This window comes from Amblyomma mixtum, chromosome 7 (assembly GCF_055824585.1).
Source record: "Amblyomma mixtum isolate Tamu chromosome 7, ASM5582458v1, whole genome shotgun sequence".
Lineage (NCBI taxonomy): Eukaryota > Metazoa > Arthropoda > Arachnida > Ixodida > Ixodidae > Amblyomma > Amblyomma mixtum.
This window is the reverse complement of record NC_143018.1, coordinates 9,757,474-9,782,375: the sequence shown is the minus strand read 5'-3', so window position 1 is coordinate 9,782,375 and position 24,902 is coordinate 9,757,474. Positions and strand designations below refer to the sequence as shown.

At 47.2% G+C, this 24,902-nt stretch overlaps 2 protein-coding genes across 2 annotated transcripts; one reads left to right on the top strand and one right to left on the bottom strand.

Moving 5' to 3' along the window:
- Window positions 1–320: 320 nt before the first annotated feature.
- LOC149334961 (acetyl-coenzyme A synthetase, cytoplasmic-like) lies at window positions 321–20,672 on the top strand. Its single transcript, XM_089551639.1, has 15 exons — window positions 321–792; window positions 3,579–3,670; window positions 5,329–5,432; window positions 6,550–6,622; window positions 7,208–7,283; window positions 7,966–8,178; window positions 9,661–9,853; window positions 10,203–10,336; window positions 10,989–11,121; window positions 12,104–12,160; window positions 12,989–13,069; window positions 13,444–13,552; window positions 14,531–14,730; window positions 15,480–15,525; window positions 17,504–20,672. Exons 1-15 carry the CDS (start codon window positions 455–457, stop codon window positions 17,701–17,703), a joined length of 2,049 nt encoding a protein of 682 aa, XP_089407765.1. The 5' UTR covers window positions 321–454; the 3' UTR covers window positions 17,704–20,672.
- LOC149334960 (uncharacterized) lies at window positions 20,366–24,623 on the bottom strand. Its single transcript, XM_089551640.1, has one exon. It carries the CDS (start codon window positions 24,415–24,417, stop codon window positions 23,866–23,868), a length of 552 nt encoding a protein of 183 aa, XP_089407766.1. The 5' UTR covers window positions 24,418–24,623; the 3' UTR covers window positions 20,366–23,865.
- Window positions 24,624–24,902: the final 279 nt, after the last annotated feature.

Here is a 24,902-nt window from a genome sequence, read left to right as displayed (position 1 = left end):
CAGCCTCAACCAATCCAACATTTCCGCTACATTTTTCTGTACGTGAGTGCACGAAATAGTCAACTACGTGGTCGTTTTATTCGCGTACCGCAACGGCTAGGGCTTAAAATCGAGCGGTTTAAAGCAGCCTTCGGTGCGGAGTCTTTGGGCGAGCGAGCGATTTGAATTTCCATTGACGACCGCAAAAACTCATTCCGCTGCTGACGCGCTTCGTCTCCCGCGCTTGAGCGGTTGTCGTGGCGCCAGCGGGAAAAACCGCTCAGATTTTCCCGATCGGGCAGCCTCCCAAGCCGGCCGCCAGGGACCGCCAGCGGCGCGGCAAGGAAAACTACGCCGCGCCGCGGGGGCCGCCGTGGTTTCGCTCGTCTCCTGAGTGCCGGCGGACGTCGAGGAGTCGCGGCGCGGCGGTGTTCCCCGTAAGAGTGTGACGCGTACTACGACAGGTCGAGCGAGGATGACGAACGAGTCGCAGCTTGCCAACGGCACGTCGTCGCCGCCGCCGGAGCTGTACCAGCCGCCGCGGCGAGTGCAGGAGAAGGCGTACGTCAAGAGCATGGCCGAGTACGAGGAGATGTACCAGCGCTCCCTGAGGGACCCCGAGGGATTCTGGAAGGCGATCGCGCAGGACTTCTACTGGAAGCACCCGCCGCGCAAGTTCGTCGACTACAACATCGACGTGCGCAAGGGACCCGTGCAAATCCGATGGATGGAGGGCGCCAAAACCAACATCTCCTACAACCTGCTCGACCGCAACATCGAGCGAGGACTCGGCGCCACCGTCGCTTACTACTGGTAACCCATTTGTGCACTGCGGCGGTCGCATGAACCAGCTAGGCGCACAAGCGCAGCGGTGTTCTCCCCTCTGTGATTGGCAGTGTTCCGGTTGTGCGAAGAGTGTCGTCGCGTTTCGCTATAGCTATACCGGCTCGTTCAACAGCTACACAGTGACACAACTGTGCGGCAGCGCCGGCCCGTAGCAACCTTCGGTTCTCCGCAGCGTGCGTGCCTGCCTTGCGAAACAATCGGGCTGTCAAACACAGTGCATCCTTTTCCCAAGGCTCGTTGCTGGGACGAAAAGGCTGATGCACGTGGGGGATTGATTTCCTTCAGTCGTTTCTCTTATATCCATCGCCGGATTGCTCGATCGTGGATTTATTAATAATGTAACCCGCATCGTCCGGCGAGCCGTCGTCCAGTTCTTTCATCGTGAACGGCAGTCGCATGGCTGCGATGAATGGGCCTCAAATTGCTTTTGGTCGCTTCTGGCCGCACATGTCGAACTACTGGTCGATTGATTCTCAGCTAAATCGAGTAGGAGAACGATATGAATCTGTTTCGCTGATTACGGTTTCCCCTAAGAAATGAATTCAGCCGAGCGTACGGTTTCTTATTCTCAGTCACGCTAGACGAATTCAACTGCCTCGCTGATGTAATTATTTATATATGCGTGCGCACTCCTTCCCCGCTGAAGGAAGTTTCGGATTAAAACGAGTGGCCATGAAATCGTTGCGGTGGATCCATTTATGATATGTCGCTGGGGAAAACTTATACCGGACGAGGAATACTTACATTTATTCCCGGTCACGCCACACGAACATACTGCAATGCGCCTGTACGTGTCCTATATACTTCATAATGACTCCTGTGTACGCGCTATGCTGGAGCGAAATGATCTTCTTGATGAGGGGCGCCAAAAGAACTCATAACTGCGTCTATAGCTCAGACCCTCCTTCGACATAAGCAGGAAAAAAAAAGTGAATTTGGCTGGTCGCCCGACGGGCGTTCCTCGCCTCTTTCTCAATTCAGTCGTGGAAAATAGCTGCGGCTTGTGCCTTCTTAATCGTGGGCGCGCACATGTTGAGCGATCGTGTCGCGTGAATGCGCTTTTTCAAGCGTTTCCGTACCCCTTCGCTGCGGGGCAGTGCTTCACGTCCATCGGTTAACGCGCTGTGCAGGTTGGCATCGCTCCGGATGTGACCCCATTATACGACCAGGTTGCAGCTGCGGCTCCGGCCACCTGTTACGCACACGTTCGCAACAGTGGTTGCGACATAGCGGCGTTGACTCATCGTCGCATGCTGGAGAAATGCCCGCAGTAGAGGCTTTGCCCGAAGCATGTAATTGCAAATCTTCGCTCGTCCGCGTTCTTTAACCTTTCGACATTGACCCACTTCCCGATTCCGAAATTATGCACGCGTACGTGTTCAGCAACGTCTGGCAGCAACGTCTGCGTCACGCCGCTGCCGAGGCTCGCTTCACCACGTGCGTGGTTATCATGCCGTGAAGCAAGCTTGTCGGGGGGAATTTTCGACGGGAGGCTCGTTGTGGCACTGTGATGTTCTATTCGGGGAATTTTTTTTCCTTTTACAGAAAATTTGAAGGGTGAAATTTGACGAAACTGGAATTTTCACAGTGTTTTATGGAACTGTAGGAACCGAAATTTTCTCCTTTTTAAATTGGCAGAGTTTTCAAGTTTCTGAACAGAAGAAGGGCCTCATGAAATTGGGCCGCGGTATCGGTGCACCGGTAAATTTCTCAAATTTTGGAAGTTCAGCGTCTTGGGTGTCACTGTACGCTCTAAGTGATGTCCATTCAGCCTTTCTTTTTTTCTCCCTGCCAAGATCGCGAAAATGCTGACAGCGCTTAGCAAGTCTTAATTATATTGCCAGACGATCGCCATCGGGCGCGTTTTAATTGCGAGCCTTGTTCTTTTTTCTTCTAATTTAGAAAATAAAAACGCGTTGGCTACATGTATTTTGACCCATCTGACTGGGTGTATTATATACTCCACGTTTTCCGCTATGAGAATTCACGTTATAAATGCCGTTTCAGCAACGACAACGGCCGGGACAGTTCATCGTGCGTTGCAGCTCGAAACAGTAATTGAATTGGCGGAGTCGTTTCCTTTTTCTCACTGCTATGCGTCCCTTCACAGAGGAATGCCACAATGTGTAAAGTGTCTAATGGCAGACCTTTTTATTTCTGTCGTTTTGTTGAATGTGTTCGGTTGTTCACTCGGGAAAGCGTGTACAGCCCCTGTCAGTAATTAATATACAGGTCATCGGGTTGTGGCTCACGCCTTTCTCAGGCGAGAGAGGAACTCGATCGCGTTAGGTTATAACACTCACCGACCTCCAGAGCTAGCTGGCTTTAGGGTTGTGGCGAGAGCGAGGATGAATTAACAATTCATATCTAAATTGTTTTTCTGTTCTACGATTTCGTACTCTCAGCTTTTTCGCACAGCAAATGTGTCCAATATGGCGGCGTCCTTTGACCTCTTTTGGAAAAGTTTTATATACACGGCCGGGTATGTTTTCTACAGGGACTGCACTCCTAGCTGCTTACGCGCACACTCTGAACACAAGTACGCCTATATGGGAGTCGAAAGAGAACAAGCTGTCGTCTAGCATACTCCCGTTTATACAAGGTAGTGCGGTATAGTGGACAGCTTACTCCCTAAAATGAAAGGACATTCAGATGGGACCGCGGTTTCATGTCAGTTGTGGCATGCGGGGACGTAGGATGACATATCGGAGCGACGCTGTGATGCATTACGACTGTCACGTACACATACGCAGGGAAGGCAATGACCCTGACGACACCCGTACCGTCACGTACCAGCAGCTGTTGGAGGACGTGTGCCGGTTCGCCAACGTGCTCAAGAGCCGAGGTAAGGGCCTTATTTGTTTTACTCTAGCTCTAATGAGCAATTGCTGCTCTTGCTTCGGGAATCGAACTCCCCTACTATCGCCGTTCCACTTCGAGTTGCCGATTAGTTCGGCCTCGGCCTGTCATTTGCTAGCCGTCCTGGTTAGTGTAGTTGATAGGGCAACTGCCCTGGACAGGCGCTGGTGGTCCCGGGTTCGAACCCCGCAGCAGGGCGAATTTTTCTTCAACTAAGGAGTTTCTGTAAAACCTCATTTTCCTCTGTAACCGCATGGTTGCGCTTGGTTAAATCTCTATGAACCCCCACTTTGGGGGTTCCCCCGAACATTGGGCAAACATGTATCCTGCGCGTTAATGGCGTCCGCCAAACTGTGCGAGTGCACATTGTACCACGAACGCGTACGTCTTTCACAGCTAGCCGTTGTGTGTCTGTCCCGGAGATGTGCGTACGGGCCCCGGGCCTTGTTCGTGGTAGTTGCGTCTTCGTTTCGACTGCAAGCGGCAGCCAGATGTGTGGCAGTGAACTAAAATTCCACCTTAGCCCGCGAAACGTCAAGCTATGCCGTAATTATTTCATGCATTGTGGCTACTCCTGCTCTTGTCCAGAGCACCGGTCAGAAGCAGCAGCCAAGCGATGACGCATCGATGTCAACTAAATGTTTCTATGAGAAGCGTGATGACGGTGGGTGCATCCTTGTGTCTGTGGCCACTTTTCACGCCGCTTTTCACGCCGGGGTGTTTCACGTAACTTGAACCAAGGATTAAAAAAAAGCGGTAAACCGCAGCCCGCTGAAACCAATGATACATTGTTCAGCATCATGTGGCGCTCTTCAGAATATTTTTATTGCGTTTAATTAGTTAATTAACTAATATGAATTATGCAAATTTTCAAATATTCATTTTAGTGCCAAGACCGTTACGTTAGATTGTAGAGCAGGTTTATAAACAACCGATCCAGTTTATTGTAGCATCGTATCTCCTACGTGGTCCTTTTTTCCGGCATTTAAGGAAAGCCCGTGAAATATGAAAAAATACCACGTGTCTACGCTCGTGCGCTACTGCGCTACCAAATTGCAGCGCTCTCAACGGCGTTTCGAGCAAACGGAGCGTGCCCGCTGACCGTGGCGAAGTGAACGGCCGTCGCTCTTATCAGCGGCTTGACAGTGCGTCAACACTTTCCACAGCGGCGCGGCGGCCGTTCACTTCGCCACGGTCAGCGGGCACGCTCCGTTTTCTCGAAACGCCGTTGAGAGCGCTGCAATTTGGTAGCGCACGAGCGTAGTCACGTGGTGTTTTTTCATATTTCGCGGGCTTTCTTTAGACGCCGGAAAAAAGGACCCCGTTAGGAGATACGATTCTACAACAAACTGGATCGGTTGTTTATAAACCTGCTCTACAACCTAACGTAACGGTATTGGCACTAAAATGAATATTTGAAAATTTGCATAATTCATCTTAGTTAATTAACTAATTAACAGCAATAAAAATATATATATTCTGAGGAGCGCTGCATGATGGCAAACAATGTATCGTTGGTTTCAGCGGGCTGCGGTTCACCGCTTTTTTTAAATTCTTGGTTCAAGTTAAGTCGAAGACGCTGCTACTACTAACCCGGCGGAGGTTTACGGTGTGTAACATGCATACCTGTGATGTGCCTTGCAGGCCTCAAGAAAGAAGACACGGTGGCCCTCTACATGCCCATGATCCCCGAGCTAGCGGTCGCCATGCTGGCGTGCACACGGATTGGGGTCATTCACTCAATCGTGGTATGTGCTCTCACCAGATTTTACAAGCTATGTGCTGCGTATAGCATGGGGTCATATTGTGACCTATAACTGTCATCATTCAGGCATATCGTAATAAGCGTGGCCACTACCTGTAGGTTCTCTGTGCACAAGGAGGAAGAAAAAAAATTAGGATAGCCCATTACGTCACATGTTTTGAAGCTGGAAGTGAGGACTTAACAATCTCAAAGTGCTTGTGCATGCGCAGTGAAGGTCAAGGCGAGAAGACTGTCTCGCGCTGCTACGACGCCACTGTGCGATGACCCAATAGTTTGAAAGCACTTCTCTTCCGGCACACTTTTTGTCATGCAGCTCGGGTACTGAGGGCCTCTCCTACCTAGGCTTTCCTTCTTTTATGCCTGAGCAAAACAGCATTGAATTGCCTCATCTATATATATATAAAAAATTATGTACTGCAGCTGTGGCCTAGTGGTTTGAGCATCCGCCTTGCTTACTGCCCCAGTGCCGCTGGGTACCCACCGGGGATGCAGTGGGTACTAGCTTTCCCCTGGGAAATGGGTCTTGACAACACCTTGAGTAGACAAATAAACACGTTGTGCTATGGCGCTATTTGGCCTCAGATGCCCTTGCACCATAAAAAAATACATCACCATCATCTATAAAATGAAAACTGGTTTTTTGGGAGCGGAAATGGCGCAGTATCTGTCTCGCAATATCTCGGTGGACACCTGAATCAAGCCGTAAGGGAAGGAATAAAGGAGGGACTGAGAGAAAAAAGGAAGAAAGAGGTGCTCTAGTGAGAGGGCTCGGGAATAATTTGGACCACTTGGGGATCTTTAACGTGCACTGACATTGCACAGCACATGGGCGCCTCTTGCGTTTCGCCTCCATTGAAACGCGGCCGCCACAGTCAGGTTCGAAACCGGGTGCTCCGGATCAGTAGACAAGCACCCCAAAGGCCTTGCTCGAGTCATTTGTGGATCTGTCTAGACCATGCTGCAAGAAAGCTACATGTATACTACTGTGTTATTAACGTACGGGGAGAAATGGTGTTACATAAATTTCAGGCTGTCCTCCTATAGCATATTCTGCAACATGTTGTACTAACAGTGCTGGGTCTTTGGTTACCTTCTTGCAGTTTGCAGGCTTCTCATCTGATTCCTTGGCTGACAGGATTAAAGATGCCAAGTGCAAGGTCGTCATCACGGCTGGTAGGTGACCCCTTCACTAACTGCCTCAGCTGTGTTAGACTATTGCACAGTCGTTGAACAGGGTATGAAAGTCTTATACAGGAGGCAATACATAGAGCAGTTCCTATAAAATTCTCCCATTTCATCTTTCTCTTGCATTGCGTCAGGTGAAAATCTGTTAATTAACAATGTTTAGTTGGCATACACTTTAGCAAGTGTGCTGTCATCACGTGAGCAGTATGGCACATGTAATACGCTGTTCACATTTTACTGCTATTCTGATGACTGGGAAAATGGAGTCATCAAATTGTAGTGCTCAGCATATTTTCACAGTGCCACTTGGGCCATGGCATCATGCATTCGCTCAAGTGCTTCATCATTTATGACTTGTTTCATTTAAGGTAGAGCTGTATGTTTTGGTAACTGCTCAGATTTGGTGCCCATTACTTTCACAGTCATGGCTGTGCATTGGCAGTCATGTCGGGATATATCCGCACACTTGCTTCATGTGCACGGATATTTTAACTGGTGCTTAGCCTGCAGTTGCATTTGTGGAGTTACTGCCCTGCCTCGCTAGATGACAACCTTCCCTTCTGGTTTTCACAGATGGTGTGTGGCGTGGGTCAAAACTCATAAACCTCAAGGAGATAGTGGACCATGCCATCGCCAAAGCCAAGGAACAGTGAGTACCACTTGATCTTTTCTCGCTCCTGGGTTTCACTGGCAAGACGGCACCTCAAACCTAAATATCACCAGCACAAATCAAATTCTGCAAGCAAATCTGGGTGAAGCTGAAGCCGCAGTACCCCACACTAGGAATGTCAGTTGCATGCACTCCAAACTTCTGCACGTGTAGTTTGCTGGAAGCTTAATGATAAGCATTATGTGTGGAGGAAAGATGTGCCTTGCTGAAAACCAGGAGAGGCTTTTGTGTGCCACGTGTTCTGTGCTGCACATTGAAGCAAGTGACATGCTGTTGTGAAGCATACCATGCAATTCAGAGCAGATTGTGTGACTACACATTTCCCCAAGAGCAAACATGACTAAAAAATATATTGTGCCCACCTCTGCACGACTATTAGGTAGTCAAACAATCCAGATCCGCTTTCATTCCATTTTGATGTCATTTTTTTTTTCCCTTCCGTGTCACTGGCTCATGTGCCACCACACCCTTGCATAACAGTGTTATAATCATAAGAATGGATTGCTGCATTGTGCCAGCCCAGGCCTATTCGAGCCAGAGAGAGATGCAGTACAATTTTTTTGTTGTTTCTCACCACTGGCACCTTTGCAGAAACTGTCCTTGTTTCTTGCCAGCTGTTGTTATTGCTACATGCCCTCCCCCTCCCTTCTTTCCTGCGCAGAGGCCACGAGGTGAAGCAGACCATTGTGGTGCAGCACCTGTCAGCGGCGGAACCGCGGCGCAAGGAGGCTGGCAAACGGCCGTACTCGGGCCTGCAGGTGGCTTGGAATGCGGAGCAGGATGCCTGGTGGCACGAGGCCATGGCAAACCAGCCAACCACGTGCGCCCCAGAGTGGCTCGATGCTGAGGCCCCGCTGTTCCTGCTTTACACCAGGTCAGCTGCCCACGAGCAGGGCTCATGCATTGGCTGCTTATTTATTTATTTATCACTGTACCCACAGCGCCCATAGGCATTATAACTTGCATGCTAGAATGAGGGGCCTGCAGATACATGCACATTACCTTCCTTGTATACCAAGTGGTCCAAAAGTAACAGAAAAAGTAAAAGATCTCTAATTATAAAAGTGTTAAGAGTACCAAGATGCAGTTTCGACATGAATGCACAGAAAGACATGGAATTTTTAAAGAACAGAAAATTTCACTTTAATAGTTACGTTTGCCACCAACAGGTGGTGCATTAGTGGCCCCGCAGCACCACCTGTCAGTGATAAATGTAACTATAGTGCGACTATGAACATTTTTTGATTAAAAATAGCCCATGTCTCTGTGCGCATGTCTGTGAAAACTGCGTTGTGCTGCTATCTATACTAGTTGAATGTATTGAAAATTATTGAATTTTACTTTCTCTGCTACTTTTCGATCACCTTATATGTTGTAATCAGAAATGTATGTTATTTTAAAGAAAGCTCATTCTGACATTTCTTTCTTTTGGACAGGGGTAGTTCTTGAAGCTACATTCCTGATCTAGCATTTAATGCTAGGCATTGCTGCACACAATGAAGCTTCAGTAGAGCATTAAGTTGGGATAGTTGGCTTGTGACGTGTAGAATTAGTATGACTGCAGCTGTGAAGCTTGTTCTTGTGGTAGCAATCCTTATAAACACCTGTGATGTTCCATTTGGGGGAATTTTTCCTTTTTTAAGATTTTTGAAAGGCAAAATTTGGTGAAAAGGGATTTTTACGAAGTTTCAGAGAATTTTAAGAGCCAAAATTGTCTCACTTCTCCCAAATTGACAGAGTTTTCAAATTGAAATAAGGAATTTTGGGTTTGACTAAGGGAATTTTTAGTTGCAACAAGGTGCATCATTGATTTATATTGACCTTAAAAGTTGACATCTAATGTGAGCCATAGTGTGGTTTTTGAAACACAAATGGTTCGGAATCTCTAGGAATCTGATTCACGAATTAGTTTAAAACTTGTACACCTGTGCTCTCGAAATGTGACTGGTAAATTAGTTTTCAACTTGTACTAGTTTTAAACTGGTTTGGTTTGGTTTGGTTTATGGGGTTTAACGTCCCAAAGCGGCTCAGGCTATGAGAGACGCCGTAGCGAAGGGCTCTGGAAATTTCGACCACCTGGGGTTCTTTAACATGCACTGACATCGCACAGTACATGGGCTTCTAGAATTTCTCCTCCAAAGAAATTCCAGGCGCCGCGGCCGGGATCTGCACCATAACCACTGAGCCACCGCACAGTTGTAAACTGGTACCAGGGAATCTTAATGGTGAAGTAGTTTACGACCAGTTGTGCTTTTAGAAGTTCTGACTGACTGTTTGTGACTGGGCAAAGCTTGGCTGTGAAATGTGCAAAATTGATTGTACGGAGTGTGATGTGTTTGTGTGTGTCCTGTTTCAGTGGGTCCACAGGGAAGCCCAAGGGCATAGTCCACACAACAGCCGGCTACATGCTCTTCACGGCCACCACGTTCAAGTACGTCTTCGACTACCACCAGGGCGACGTCTACTTTTGCACAGCCGACATTGGCTGGATAACGGGCCATTCATATGTCGTCTACGGACCCCTGGCCAATGGAGCCACAAGCGTCATGGTAATTTTACACTCACCTGCCGATTTCGGTCCAGCTTAAAAACCTTAAAGATGTTAAAATCTTGTAGTTTTGAAGAATTGGATGGAATAACCAATCAAATAATTCAGCGACTTCTGAACACTCCACTTTAAGGGTATGACACGATGGCGATAATGGTCTTTGTACCACTCCTTTTGCAGTAGCACAGCAGTTAAACAATGTGCCATTGCCCTGCGATGGCAGGTGCAACCATCGATGGGGTTTGTAAGACCAAGGTTGCTCTTATGCTCACTCTGCCTCTCGATTGAGTGTTAGTGCCTCCTTGTGAGCATATGATTGTAAACGCGTCTTTCCGTATGTTTGTGTGCAGTTTGAAGGGGTGCCCTTCTTCCCGGATGCGGGCCGCTACTGGGCCGTCATTGAGAAGTACAAGGTGACCCAGTTCTACACAGCGCCCACGGCCATCCGAGCCCTCATGAAATACGGGGACTCTTTCGTGCGCCGGTGAGCAACTGCTTTTGCAGGATGCGGAGCCTGCATGGTTCCAGCAAGCTGTCTGCATAGAGTTTCTCAAAATTAGTAACTAGAGACAAAAAGGGCACCACTATCTATGCAAGTTTTTTAAAAGAGCACTTCATTTGACGTGGAAGTAGGTGCTTTGTACTTAGTTTGGCTGGTATTGTGCAGAAGACATGGATTCAATCTTGGCAACATAAGTTTTCTTGAGGCAAATCCTCCAAGATATGCTGTGATAGTTTTCATACCATATAAGACATGGATTCAATCTTGGCAACATAAGTTTTCTTGAGGCAAATCCTCCAAGATATGCTGTGATAGTTTTCATACCATATAAACACACAATGTTTACTTATGTTAAATTAAGGATATACACGAAAAGTGCACTATTAGAATAACTTAATCTGCGCATTGCGGAAAACATCTATGCGCAGCTTCAGTTCCTCAGCAGAATTCACATTTTCAGCCTAGCAACTCTAGCCAAGCCAAGTACGAAGTGTCCATTTCCCGGTATTCTTACTGCGTATGAACTGCTCTTTAGGAAATTTGCATAGGTGGTGGGGCCTCTGTTTCTCTGTAGGTAAATTTGAGAGGCTCCGTGGCTGTGTGGAGAACTCATGGTGGCCCTTGTGCCTTGCAGTCACGATCGGAAGTCGTTGCGCATCTTGGGCACAGTGGGTGAGCCCATCAACCCGGAGGCCTGGCTCTGGTACCACAGGATGGTCGGAAACAGCAACTGCGCTATTGTGGACACCTTCTGGCAGACCGAAACGGTACACCTGCTCACCACTGATTGCTTTTTGCCAATGGGGGCTTCACCCGAATCTGCTATTCACAAAACTCTGGTGCAAACAGTTTATTTACTTGCAGTACATTCTGCAGTGCTGAAGCATTACGGCACTGAAGTGGGCTTACACGCAATAATACCAAACAGCGCCACCTAGGAACTATACAAACATGAATTGAAGACATATTAACTATAAACTGAAGCATTAATGAGGTCAGAACATGCTGTATGTACGAACAGTATACAACAGCACAATACAAGGATAACTCTATTACTTGAAAATTAGGCTGAATGAAGCAGACACCCTTGGCTGAGACTGTATCTGTTGGTAACGCGTTCCACTCAGATATTGTTTTTCGAAAGAACAATTTCCTGTAATTTGTCTTGCATGTTTTTTTTTTTCTCTAAATTTACTTCTGTGGTCTCTCACTGTGATTGCGCTTTGGCCTTATCAATGTCAAGTGTATTCTGCTGCCCTTAGTTCAAACGCTTTTCCAGTCTCTTCCGAGGTCAGAATGAGTTGACTAAGTCTATACTCGTTCTAACTGCCCGACAGGTCGTATCTCCACTCTGAGATGAAAAAATATGCACTCCTTGAACACTGCTTCCTTGGGCATCACCTTGTTGACTGAAAATCGGAACACAAACATTAACTTAAGAGACCAGTCCTAGTTCTCATTTCCTTGGTGTGCTTACAATGCCGCATGCAGGCTGAAAAATTCCTGCGCACCTCCGTGCAGTGCGAGAGTCCTTGTCATGCTAAGCAGCAAGTGTGCAGTCTCCCATCACTTTTGCATGCGCATTTTGTTGTGGTAAACATCTGAACATAATTCTCCAGAAGTTTTCTACTGTAGTTTCACTAATTATGTCAGCTAGTCACCGCTATTCTCATTCTGCAGCCTATTAGCAGCTGCTAATGGGAAATGCATACGTTCTTTCACACCTGTTGCACTCTCGCTCGCTTCCAGGGAGGTCATGTGCTCACGCCTTTACCAGGGGCCACACCTGCCAAGCCGGGATCTGCGGTAAGCTCACTGATAAAGCATAAAGGGAGCAGGCATTGTCCTGTGTGCACAGTTGCATGTTGTTCAGGATTTACTGAGTGCTAATGTTCACTGCCATTGTGCCAATGTGCAGAAACTAATCGAGATTTCTTAAGCAGTGCAATAAAAGGAACAGGAGAGGGCGGCAGCAGGTTCTTTCTTTTGTCATGGGTTGGCACCAATTGCACGGTGTGAGAAGTGAAAAATATTAAGGCGAAAGCCTTTAATGCCTCATCGTTGTCGACAGAAGGTTGTCAGGAGAAGGTTGTCAGCAGAGGTGTCACGCTTTTTCTAGTCGGACCAGAAAAAAAATCTTCCTGCACGATGGGATTCGAACCACCATCCTTCCGTTCCGCAGCTGAGCGTGCTAATGGCTACGCTACTTCCTTCCAGCGCATATGTAGTTCTCCTAGTCTAGGACGTTGGAGAGTGTTTGCAGAAAGGCGTCGAATCAGACGGATGCCTCCCAAATGCCGTCCAGTGTCTCCAGCATTTAAGATTCACAAACAATTGTGTACTTAACTAACATCTTAACCAGACATCAGTGACACAAGCAGCAACACCGCGCAAAAGGCTTTCGCCTCACCCTACTTTAGGTCAACAAAGTGCCCCTCTGAATTTTTTTAAGATGTCTTCCAGATAAGTTCAAGTCCAGTTATAAGGTCCACATAGTTTGAGCACAGAAAGCTAGCTGATTAGGTCCTTTGAAGAGCAATTGAAAATTCCTCATGTGGTACCTCTTGCACTTTTTGTCAGGCCATTTGCATGGGTGGGATATTGATCTTCTTTTTTCCTGCCTTCTTTGTCCAGACATTTCCCTTCTTTGGTGTGGAGCCTGCCATTGTTGACGAGCAGGGCAAGGAGCTGGAAGGAGAGGCTGAAGGCTACCTGGTGAGGTCATTGCGAATTTGGTTGCCAGTGTCATTGCACTTTCTGTGTGGCAAGACTTCAGAACAGATGTTGAGTTGGCACTTAGGTGCGGTTGTGTTTGGCGAGATAACCTACCACAGTTTTACCCTTAACTGCACCGCGTACCAACACATGATGAGCACGTCTTGTGCTTGAAGCCTGCTTTGGAAAAACTGTGCAGCAATATAAAATGGGCGCTACCACCGGTTGTTGTTTCTCTCAACCACACCATCACATGTTTCATCACAGTCTTCTAGCTAGTGCATGCTGAAGCCACACTCAGTGCTCTAGTGGCAGCAGGAGTTTGATGTGGATGTGCTTGTTGAAGTAGGCTTTATGTTCACTTCTGTGCACAGGTATTCAAGCGGCCGTGGCCCTCCATGATGCGAACTGTCTACAATAACCATGTTCGGTATGAGACCACATACTTCAAGAAGTTCCCTGGCTACTACTGCACTGGTGATGGTGAGTAGACATCCATATTTACAGAGTGCTGATGATGTTGGCAGTCTTCTGCTGGTGGCTAGAGACGACAGCGATGATTATTAGTCTGATCAAAGCGGTGGCCTGGTGGTTGCAGCATCCGCATCGTATGTGGGAGTTGCGAAGTTCGATTCCCAGTGCCTCCGGGTGGCCACTGTTGGTACAATGGGTAAACCTTTCCCCTGGCTAGGTGCTGGCTAGGGATGATGATGATGATAGTATTTCTGCTGACTATGGACAGTGGCAACAATGATAATGGTTATACTTTTCTGCTGGCTAGGATAAAGCAAAAAGCATGCCAACTTGCAGCATGTATCTTTGGCTTTGTTTCTCCACTGCTGTGTCCACCGAAAGGAGATTTCTGTGTGACATGAACAAAGAATTTGTGTGACGTATCACATATTTGCAGCAAGAGAAAGACATTTGTATTTTATTCATGTTGTGAGCATCGCACTAAAGAATTTAGTGTGCTAGATACGAGGCCTAAGCACTTTTCATGCAACTACGCAGCTATATTTCCAAAACTCCTCACAAATATATTAATCATGCAGCAGAGCGCATTGCAATAGCCTAGCAGCATGCTTCAGTGTTTACAGCATCAAAGAGCAAGCACTTTTCATTTAGCAGAGAGCATTACTTCCACTTTTAGTTACGTGAGCAAACCAAGTCTTACTACTAGCAAACACCCTCCCCCCTTGTGTGCCATTTGTGCTGCTGATTTAGATGAAGTGTTAAATTGCGGCTACTCTGTCAGAAATCTGTTCCATTCTTTTGCCGCGACCTCAGTGCATGCTGGTATGTGAGGCCAAAATTTTTGAGTGCTTTCATGCCACATGTGCTAATGTTTCAATAATGGTTTTGTTCCTGAGCTGCTTCGGCAGGCTCGAATTCAATTGCAGCTTTCTTTCCGAGTTGCGGCAAGGGCCTCAAAGAAAAGTGATCGTGTCTGCTCTGTTTCAGGGGCACGGCGAGACAAGGACGGCTACTTCTGGGTCACTGGTCGCATGGATGACATGCTGAACGTGTCTGGCCACCTCCTCTCCACAGCCGAGGTGGAGTCGGCACTCATCGAACATCCGGCTATTGCGGAGTCGGCCGTGGTCGCACATCCGCATGCGGTCAAGGGCGAGTGCCTCTACTGCTTTGTGGTACTCAAAGATGTGAGTAGTGACATCATCACCACAAACTCAACTACTGGCTGTGGCTTGTTGACAGAACTAACTCTGGTACAGATTATATCTAACAAATTCCGGTATTGATTATAAGCTCATGAACTTCAGTACAGGTACTAATGAACACAAGAATGGACTATAACCGGTTCATTAGAGCAAACGCCAGTACGGATATAGCTGACAAACCAGTGCAGATTATACCTTGTTACAATATAATGCTTTTGCCTTTTTCCAGCAGTCCATGCTCAACACAATGAAAGATTTACATATGTGCACATTGGCTTGTGCGAATTTAATTTTCTGGTAGTTAAAACCTGTCTTTACTAGCTTTTCTGTGCACAGATGACCTGCAGCAACGTGCATATTGCATGTCCTTTAGATGCGCCCTTGCTCTGCAACCTCTCGGGTTATAGTTTTTGAACTTCATGACCATTATCTAAGCTCAGTCTCTTGTAGAGTGAACATTAAGCCCACGCCTGAATGCGGGAAGGCCATTTTTCTCTTCAGGAATGCAGAAAGGGGCTTACTATCCGGTGCCTGACAATAGTTTGGCTGCACATAACAGATGTCATCACCATGGGTTAAGCCAAAACTTGTAATTGCATACTGCTTCCAGAGCACCTATTAGCACGTAAACCCAGGTCATTTTTTTTGTATCTACAACTTCCCAATTGTGAATATGCAACTCACTGCAATGGTGTTTGCAAGAGCCTTACAGTGACACTCTGGCATTTCAGGGCCACGACTTCAATGAGCAGCTTGTGGATGACCTCAAAGAAAAAGGTGAGCAGCTGGTTTCCTCAGAAACACAGCCTCTTTGTGCACCCTGACCTCACAACCACAAGCTGTCGGCGTTCTCAATTCTGAGACTCCAGAAAGGAATTCAGGAATTTTCCAAACATACAACCTTTGTCTGTAAGGTTCTGAGACTCAGTCCATAAAAAAAAACCTTTGTCTGTAAGGTTCTGAGACTCAGTCCATAAAAAAAACGCAAGCAACATTGAAGCCATTTGTGCACCACCCTTCAGAAGTAGTCTATATACAACTTCCAATGCCACTTGAGATCTCGGAAGCAGTTAGAAAAGCTTCTTTGTCACGGCTGTCAGCTGCTATATCGTGGCATCCTGAATGGCCTCCACATTTTCTCCATCCAGCGTCCTTTTCGGGCTCTCTTCACACGCGGAAACAGAAAAAAATTGCATGGGAAGAGGTCAGGGAAATATGGCAAACACAGAAGTACAGTTATGCTGTGCTTAGCGAGAAATTGTTTGACGCTTGCGTGGAAGTGTGCGGCCTCGTATTATTGTGAAGGCGGCTCCATTGTCCAGATTTTCATAGGTCAGGGAGAGTGTGGCACAGTGTATCACGCATGCATTTCAACACACAGATATAAAAATCTTGGTTCACTGTGTGCCCCTGTGGGGCGAACTCTTGGTGTACTACACCTCCGGTATCAACAAAGCCTTGTTTTTGACTTCTCCCGCCGCACCTTTCTCGATGCTGCAGAGCTCACGGACTGCCGTTCAGCGCTCTGCCTCTTCGCTTGAGGGTTGTACTGCAAGCACTATGTTTTGTCTTCAGCAGTAATGCTGTCGATGAATGCAGCATTTTTGTTTGCCCCCCAGAGAGCAAATCAGCACGTACTGATGCCCACATGTCCTTCACACAAAACTTGATGACACATTGGTTTACTGATGTTAAGGGCATCTGATAGCATGCAAACTGTAACAGCGCGGTCTTGCTACACGATTTCTCTGATCCGAGCCATGCTGTCTCTTCATTCCTTGAAGTTTAAGGGCGTCCCTGCCTTTTGTCTCCTTCCACCGACGTTCTCCCTGATATGAACCTCTTGTGCTACTCGAATACTCATCCCTGTGATAATGTCTCATTGCCATAAGCATCATGAATAAGCTCATAAGTTTGTACAGCGGTCTTGCTTAGCTTCGCTCTGAATTTTATGTTAATACGCTGTTCAGGATGGACGTCCATCTCTCCGCAGTCACTTGCAGTAGAATGCGCCGATGACTACAGGCAATGGCATCTTCCGATGTGTGATGCCACGTAGCGGCTGCCATGGTAGTTAACAAAAATATCCCATGTTAACACTAAAAGATGGCACTGCACACAGGCACCAGCATTTGCTTCGGGAAATCGCTTGAAGAGAAGAAAATAAATCAGACTCTGAACTTTATGGGCAAAGGTTATAGATAGCTAAAGTATTTTGAGATCACACAGCCTTGATGTTCAAGTGCAGTCTGCTATTTAGTATTTGTAGAATATTTTATCACATGTTTTATTCAATATTTGGCAATCATACTGCAGTCTATAGATAGAAGCGTGCTGATTCTCGATGAAAATATGAGCAACTTTTTCAGTGCCAGCCACGGAAGACGACACTAAAGGACTTAAGCATTACTTAACCATTGGTCTGTGAGGGCAGACTGCAGTAAAAGCGTCTGTATGCACAGCAAAGAAAATCAAAACACGAATCACAGCGATCACAGACAGAATTTAAAAAAGGCAGGAAAAATGAACGCATCAGAGGGAAAAAAAAATGAATGAAACTTGAGTGTACACAGCACGCAGAGGAGGTTGAAATTATGAGAAAAGTTTTTCTCTTGACAATCATTTCGGAAAGATGTGACGAACTTTGGCAAGAAATTTTTACACTGAGCAACCTGTAACTTTTCATTTTAGCAGCGAAGAATGCATTAAACAGTGTACACTGTTTTTATTGTTGTGCTCACCCGTGTTCTTGCAGTGCGAACCAAGATCGGTCCCTTTGCGACACCCGAGTACATCCACCAGGCACAAGCGCTGCCCAAGACGCGGTCGGGGAAGATCATGCGCCGTGTTCTCCGCCAGGTGGCCCTGAATAACCGCCAGTTCGGAGACCTCAGCACCCTGGCAGACGAGAACGTCGTCGAGGCCCTCTTCAAGACGAGGCCGCCCATCGTCTAAGACCAGAACCGAGCACGTCGAGGCTGCAAAGGAGGCGTGTAGCGGTCCGCGGTGCAAGCTAGTGGTCGTACCAAAGAGCCCATTCCTGTGGGGGACGCCATGTTTAGGCTTCAGAAACATCGCCACTATCCGTTTTCCCATTACGTTCCCTCTAAAGAAAGGACGGAATGTCTGAGGAATAGGTTTAATCCATGGACCCACCATACGTGTCCGTGCAAGCGGGAGCACTTGAACGGTGCAACCAGAGACTTCTGCCGTTCCCTAGGACATTGTATGTGACAGTAGCCAACAGATGAGGGCCAGGATTCAAAGCACACAACTAAATTGCGTTGAAAATGAGAGTTATGCTTACCCAATAGGCATACCTGATTGATATTTTCCTTCCGTATCAGCTCTTTGAATTCAGGCTGAAAGGTGCATCAGTGGAAAGGATGTCTACCTTCTCAATATGTCAGTAGCGGCACTGTGCACAAGTGGTCAGAGGATCCAACTAATTATGCCTTGGTCGCCACACTAGCTTGCATTTTGAATCGCTGGGGAGTTGGTGCGTAGGAAGTGAGCAGGCAGGCCCAGACGGAGGGAAGGTTTGCCCACGTACGTGCATGGCAGGCGCTCCCTGGCGCGAATCTACTTAAGCTTGCATCTGCCGTTGTTTCGTGATATATGTATTATGTCTGTGGCTCTCGTCAGCAGCCGCAAATCTTGCATCCTTGTTGTGCAAGCTGTGCTAGTTATCCCGTATTCTCAGGACTGGCATGATCTCGAGTAGATTGCCCTCAGGGGTTGTGGTTTTGTGCTCCGACTTCGGAGGTTTTAAAGACATTGTTGGCCTTTCAGAGTTTACTGTTATCAAGCGCATCGCTTGTGAGAGACGTACAAACTCCCTCTCTCGAGTTGTATGTGGTTGTATACACTAGTCGTTGAAGCAGTGGCATGTGCGGGTTCTCTACTGACCAGATTCCTAGCTCTGTACTGTGTGCATTGCCTTGGAAGTCCTGCTTTCACTCCAACCATGCTCCCAAGTCAGCAGCGTTGCCATTTTATTTCATTTCCGACGCTTATCCATTCACATCAAGGCAGAGTGGTAGTCTGTCAGCAAGTTCTTCAGTTCCGGTGCCGTCTCACAAACTGAATTGCGGACCACTTTGAACAAGTTCTAATAATCAACGCAGCCCCGTTTTCTTTTCTTTTTTTTATGTTGTGAGCAGTCTCTTCTTCCCTCCCATATCTCAACCCATCACATATTATGCCAGAAGAACTACTTTTGGGCCACAAGAGTTTTGTGCAATTACCTAAAGAGGAAACCGGCACTGCGATCATTCCTTTACGGCAGGAATGGTGAGCCTTCCTACTTGACTTTGCTATTTAATGGCCAAAAACATGAGTCTGGTCGCAGAAATACAACTTTCTTGAAGCAAACCTTCAAAATAGTGCCCTTCAGAAAGTCAAATATTTTAGACGCTGGATGGACTGTATGATCATTGTCTTTTCCACTTAATTTAGTATTGTAATAAATGGTATGATACTTGTAATTTAATGTCCCAAAGCGACATATGGGCTATGTGGGACACCGTAGTGGAGGGCTTCTGATTAATTTAAACCAACTGTGGTTCTTTAACGTGCACCAACATCGCATAGCTCACGGACTCTCACAAATAAGCTTCACCTGTGGTGCACCTACGATTCCACAGACAAGGCCATGTTTTTAGCCAAATACAAAGTCAATACTTGTCGGAATTCCTATAGCAGATGAATAGCCTTTCAAGCTCCTCGCATAGACGGTAGCATTCCCTAGGCAGACATGCAGGCAGGCACTGTGATGACATTTGGCACACTGGTGCTGTCCAAAGACAATCAACCACTTAACACGCTGCTGCCATTCCAGGGACACAGATGTGCAACTAACCACATGCAGTGTGTCGACAGGTGCTCATAATTTATTGTTAGATTCTACCTCCAGCAGCCACCAGGGGACTCCTTTGAAACCCGATGCCAGAAATGGCTGCCAGGCATTTATTGGTGCGTTGCTTGAAGGTACCGCTGTTTGAGGTGCCACGCAATTTTGTTGCTTGTTCTCTTTGCGCGGCACATCTGTGTTCCATGGAGCCTTTTACGCATGCCTTAGCTGCGTTGGACAATCAGTCTAGGCTCTTTCAACTCTCCTCGTTCACCATGTTCTCAAGCTTGTTACATTGTTGTGTAGCTGTGTAGTCCCTAGACACCTGGTGACACTGGTTGGACTGACGTGCAGTGTTATCAGTTAGTCTCCGCCGTGTTGCAAGATACTAGCATAAGCAGCCCGACAGAGCATACTGCACCTGCAGATCTCTCTTGCTTGGCACTGTACTGAAGTAACATTGCTGTCGTGATTGCAGGCTGCTCTTAATGCTTCAGTGCAGCATTGGCTTGAGCGCATTCCAGCCACCTGAATGTCATCGACCATCCACATTCAAGTTCTGCTGCATAAAAGGGGCTCCCGGCCGCACGGTCAACCAACACTTACATGTGTCGTAGCAAACATCATAACACATTGCAGCAGCCATGCGCACACTCCATCATTGATGTCATCTTCGTATTGACTGTCTTCAGTGCAGAGATTCAGATCTGCTGTCTCTTCAAAAGATGCCAATGGTCATGCCGATATGCACTTCATACGAGACCATTCAAACATTTCAGTATATTGTTACTGCCTTGGTACAATAAACGCACACACTGGTAACATTTTTCTGGTGGCAGTAACATTATGCTAGGAATAGTCTGCTGTGTTTGATGTACAGCGATGCAGTGCATGTAAACACAGCATTCACAGCTTGCTGTGTGGAAGCATTCTCATGCTGTGGAGTCGGCAGCAGTGCAGTTATCGTTGTGACTACACAGAGCTTGTTTGTTGTTACATGTGTACAATGCATGACCCTGTAGAAACAAAAAAAGAATTGTTCTACGAGTGCAATAAATGGTCCAGCAAGTTACACGCATCTTTCTGTCATTATTGGTGTCACACCATGTAGCATTCAAACAATACAGCTTATCCTGCTTTCTTTAAGCCTGTAATGCATGGCGTATCATTTGTGATACAGGTTTACATGTGCAAATGCTTTAATGTGAAAAAACAATACAATATACTTATTGAAGGAGGTCAAAGTTCCTGCAATGACTGAACAGCCTAAAATTTCTATGGTCGCATAATACTGCACTAGCAGGGGATGGAGCAGTTTCGTATTTGTCCTGATTTACCATAAGCACCTGTGTATGTGCACTCAATTTTATCATCCTCATTCATAAATTATCAAAATTAGCTTCAGACTAATAACATTTTTTCATAATACATCTCTCAGCAGTTCTACCCTTCTACAATGAAGGGACCAACACGGAATAACTTTTGTAAGGCGTTTTTAATGCCTGGCTGTTAATGGGGTAATGTAACTATAGGTCTGATCATGCTTAAAGGGAAACTGCATAGGTTTTAGAATTCAACGAGCTTAAGAGGGTCGAATGTGTGAAACTTGCAGGCAAAGCATGCGAAGTCTTTTTGGGCTAGCACTTGAAATAGTGAAGTAACCGCCGATGAAAATCCGGACGCCCTTCAAGCTTCTCCGCAGTGCACAACGCCAAGTGGGGGGCGCATGATGACGTCATCGAAGGTATCGGTACATTTCCAACGCACAAAGGCCTTCTTTGAAGGAAAAAAAACAATGCCACCGAAGGCGAACCCTGCCAAGAGTTGTTTGGCAGAGTCTAACGCGTCAGGGCATGGTGTGGCTGACGACAGCGGTAATTCGAAATCATACCTTCCGTGACGTCACGCTGAGTTTCCCTGCATTCTTCCGGTGCATTGCGGAGAAGCGCAAAATTCAATCGTCGATTACGTCACTATATTAAATGCTAGTGCAAAAACACTTGGCATGCTTTACCTACAGCGTATATAGATTTTAATCCTTGAATATCGCGAGATTCTCAAAAAAGTGCTGCAGTTGCCCTTTAATGGTACCTCCAAAAAGGTTGTGAGTATACCCAAAAGTTGAAGCTACGTTTTAAGATTCAACTGGACGGCCATGCCCCGCAGAAACTTGCAGAACTGCGTCTGAAAGTTGAAAGTATGGTTCCTTCTTTCCTTTCGTGACTTGCGTACAGATGGAAGTTGATGAAGACAACCATGTGCAATGCACAGCGCGCAAGTGCATGTTGCGGCGACAGCGTAGTGCTCTCGTTTAATGGCCAGCGAAGCTGATGGTGCGGGTTCGAAACTCAGTCGCAGCAACATTTATTTTTGGAGGTTGGTCCAGGTTACCCTCATTTACGGTCTCATTTATTTCTCACCATTTCCCACATCACGTGACCAACTTCAGAGGCTTCACAACATATAGGCATTTTCCAGGTTAGGAGGCCAATAGTTCTTTTGCACTAAAATTTTTCAGTGAACTTGTAAGCACTCCCCAACTACACGATGCAACAAACTCTGCATACTGGCCATCCAAATTTCATTCAAAAAAAAAAAAAAAAAGAACTGACTTAGTAGCTTGCTGATTATGCTATGTTTGCACGATAGCTAAAGACATTTATTGCCAATAAAAGTGAATTAAAAAATTTTTCCATGAACTAACTTCGATAACTTGTCGTCAAGACCAAAAAGGACTCGGTGATCAGAACTGGGAAGTGGATGACAATGTAGCATAACTTCAGAGATCGCCGCAATAAAACTGTTTATGGTTTATGGGGGTTTAATGTCCCAAAGCGCCTCAGGCTATGAGGGACGCCTCAGTGAAGGGCTCCGGAAATTTCGACACCACCTGGGGTTCTTTAGCATGCGCTGACATCGCACAGCAAGCAGGCCTCAAGAATTTCGCCTCCATCGAAATTCCACTGCCCCGACCGGATCGAACCCGCGTCTTTCGGGTCAGCAGTGATTGCCATAACCACTGAGACACCGTAGCGGCACCATAAAATTGTCCTGACACACCATGTTTATGAAATCTGCCAGTGATGGCAACAGCTGTATTCCATTTTTTGGCCTTTTCGGAGAAAACAGAACTCTGTCATTAGAATGCAGTAATGTGCCGATACAGGCTATCCTTTGTCCCTTTCGTGCCATGAAGCACAATGAATTTTTATGGCGTAAGGGCATCTGTGGCCCAAGAGCACCACGACACAATAACGAAGCCCACTGCATCACCGGCCAGTACTCGTGGCCAGGGAGATCAAATCTCACACCTCCCACATGTGCGGTGGGTGCTCAAATCACTAGGCCGCCACTGTGGTGCCATGCCATGGAGAAGACAAATGTAAGAGGGAACAGGTTTAGCACTATGATGGACATCAATCTCGGAGAAGACTGAAAATAACATTACTGCATCACATTTCAGGCACGTTTCACAAATAGACACAGCCACCACAGGCCAGATGCACTTTTTGTGTTTATGCGATCTGAGGGCACATTGTTGGATTGAGCATTGTATACTTCCTAGCATGCGGTCAAATGGACGTCTCATAACTCTTGCTGTGAAATCTAGTTACCGATAAGACACGACTTTTGAACGCCTCTATGAACAAAGCAGTGTGAAACACCAGAAAGCATCTGCATGAAAATCGCGCGAGCACTGGCTGCGGCAGGTAGCGCGGTGAGAGAGAATAAGGCATTCAGTAAGCAATAATGAATAATAAATGAGCTCTATCACACCGAAAAAGTGCAGGACACTGATGTCATTGCCAGGAAGCTTCAACCTTATAAAAACAATGCAAAGAGTCTGTCGAACAACAAACCAGCATGATCAGCGCTTCGAGACTACTCACTGCTGTGCAGTGATAAATGTGAGTGATGAATGAAAAAGGGCAAGCCACCAATGATGTTGGAAACCCGCAGTGACGGATGTCCTGAATCCGGTCTCTCGTCCCCTGGCTTACGCACGGAAAGATAACATCAAAACCATCCCACTAGACACTCGTCAACGCACAATGCCAGTTCATCCTGGTGCGCTCAGCAGTGACCACTGGTTAGCATTGCATGTACTCCCACAGGTACTGCCTAGCCATGGCCTACCCTATAAAACCTAGCTCGACCGTGAGCATGCGCGTGCGCACTGACGGCTCGCGGTATCGTTAGGTACTACCACGACAGGCGGTACACGCTGTGCTAAGACTGTAGTCTTCCGACTTGGCGTAACCGCTTCAACGGTCGTCCGACGAAGAGCCACTCGAACTGCTGCTCATGCGTTTCCTCTTTTTCTTCTTTTTGTGGCGGGAATCCTTGTCGTCCCGGGAGTGCTTGCTCCTCTTGCGGTCGCTCTTTTTGCTCTTTCGACAGCTGTCCCGGCTGCGGCGACGCGCTCCTTCGTCGTCGTCGTCGGCATCCCCGCGGCTTCCCGACCTCCTTCGCGGAGAACGCGACCGATGCTTCTTCTTCTCTTTTTTCTTCTTCTTCCTGGACCTGTCGGCCGACGAGGCGCGACGGCTGGTTCCGGACGAAGACGCCGCGGCGGCGGCAGCGCGCGCCAGGTTGAGCTGCGTCAGGGGAGACACGAACTCCTCTTCGTCGCTATCTTCTTCCGAGCTGGTGCTGCTGACGTCCAGGACAATGTCCTTGTTTGGATTGGCCTTGAGGAAGTTTCGGCACTGGTAGGTAAAGTGGCCTGGGTAGCCGCACTTCTTGCACGCCGGCCGCACCGTGTCCGACGGCTGGTTCGTCAGGCGGGCCATCACCTCACGCAGCGTCGACTCCATGGCGGTAGTCACAACAGATACGACCGTGCCGGGCGACTAACAAAATTCGCTCACCGCTCCGACAAGCAGTGCATTACCAGACGCTTTGCGACGCCAAACGTGTTGTGCTGATTTCGTGGTCACAGACAGCGCACGATACGAACGCTATAATGAACACATCATGCGATGCGACGAAATGCGGTGCGTCTTTGGCCGACTCGACTTGACTTGCTACCTGCTTGCATAGAGTTTCTTACCTAGAGGGAAAGATGGAGGCGCTGCACTTCAGCCACCACGTACTTAATTAAAACATGATGGGCCAGTGAGATACTTGGTTGGTTGGCCTGGGGAGCGGCCAAAACACAGGCGGTGAACTGCTGGAAAGAGGAGCGTTTATGAATAGCAATAGGGTTGGCGCGAAACAGTTGCATTTTTTTCGGAACCACAGAGTGCACTGCTGAGTTGTTTTATTCCAAAAACGCTGTTCGCCGTGTTTAGTAGCTCTA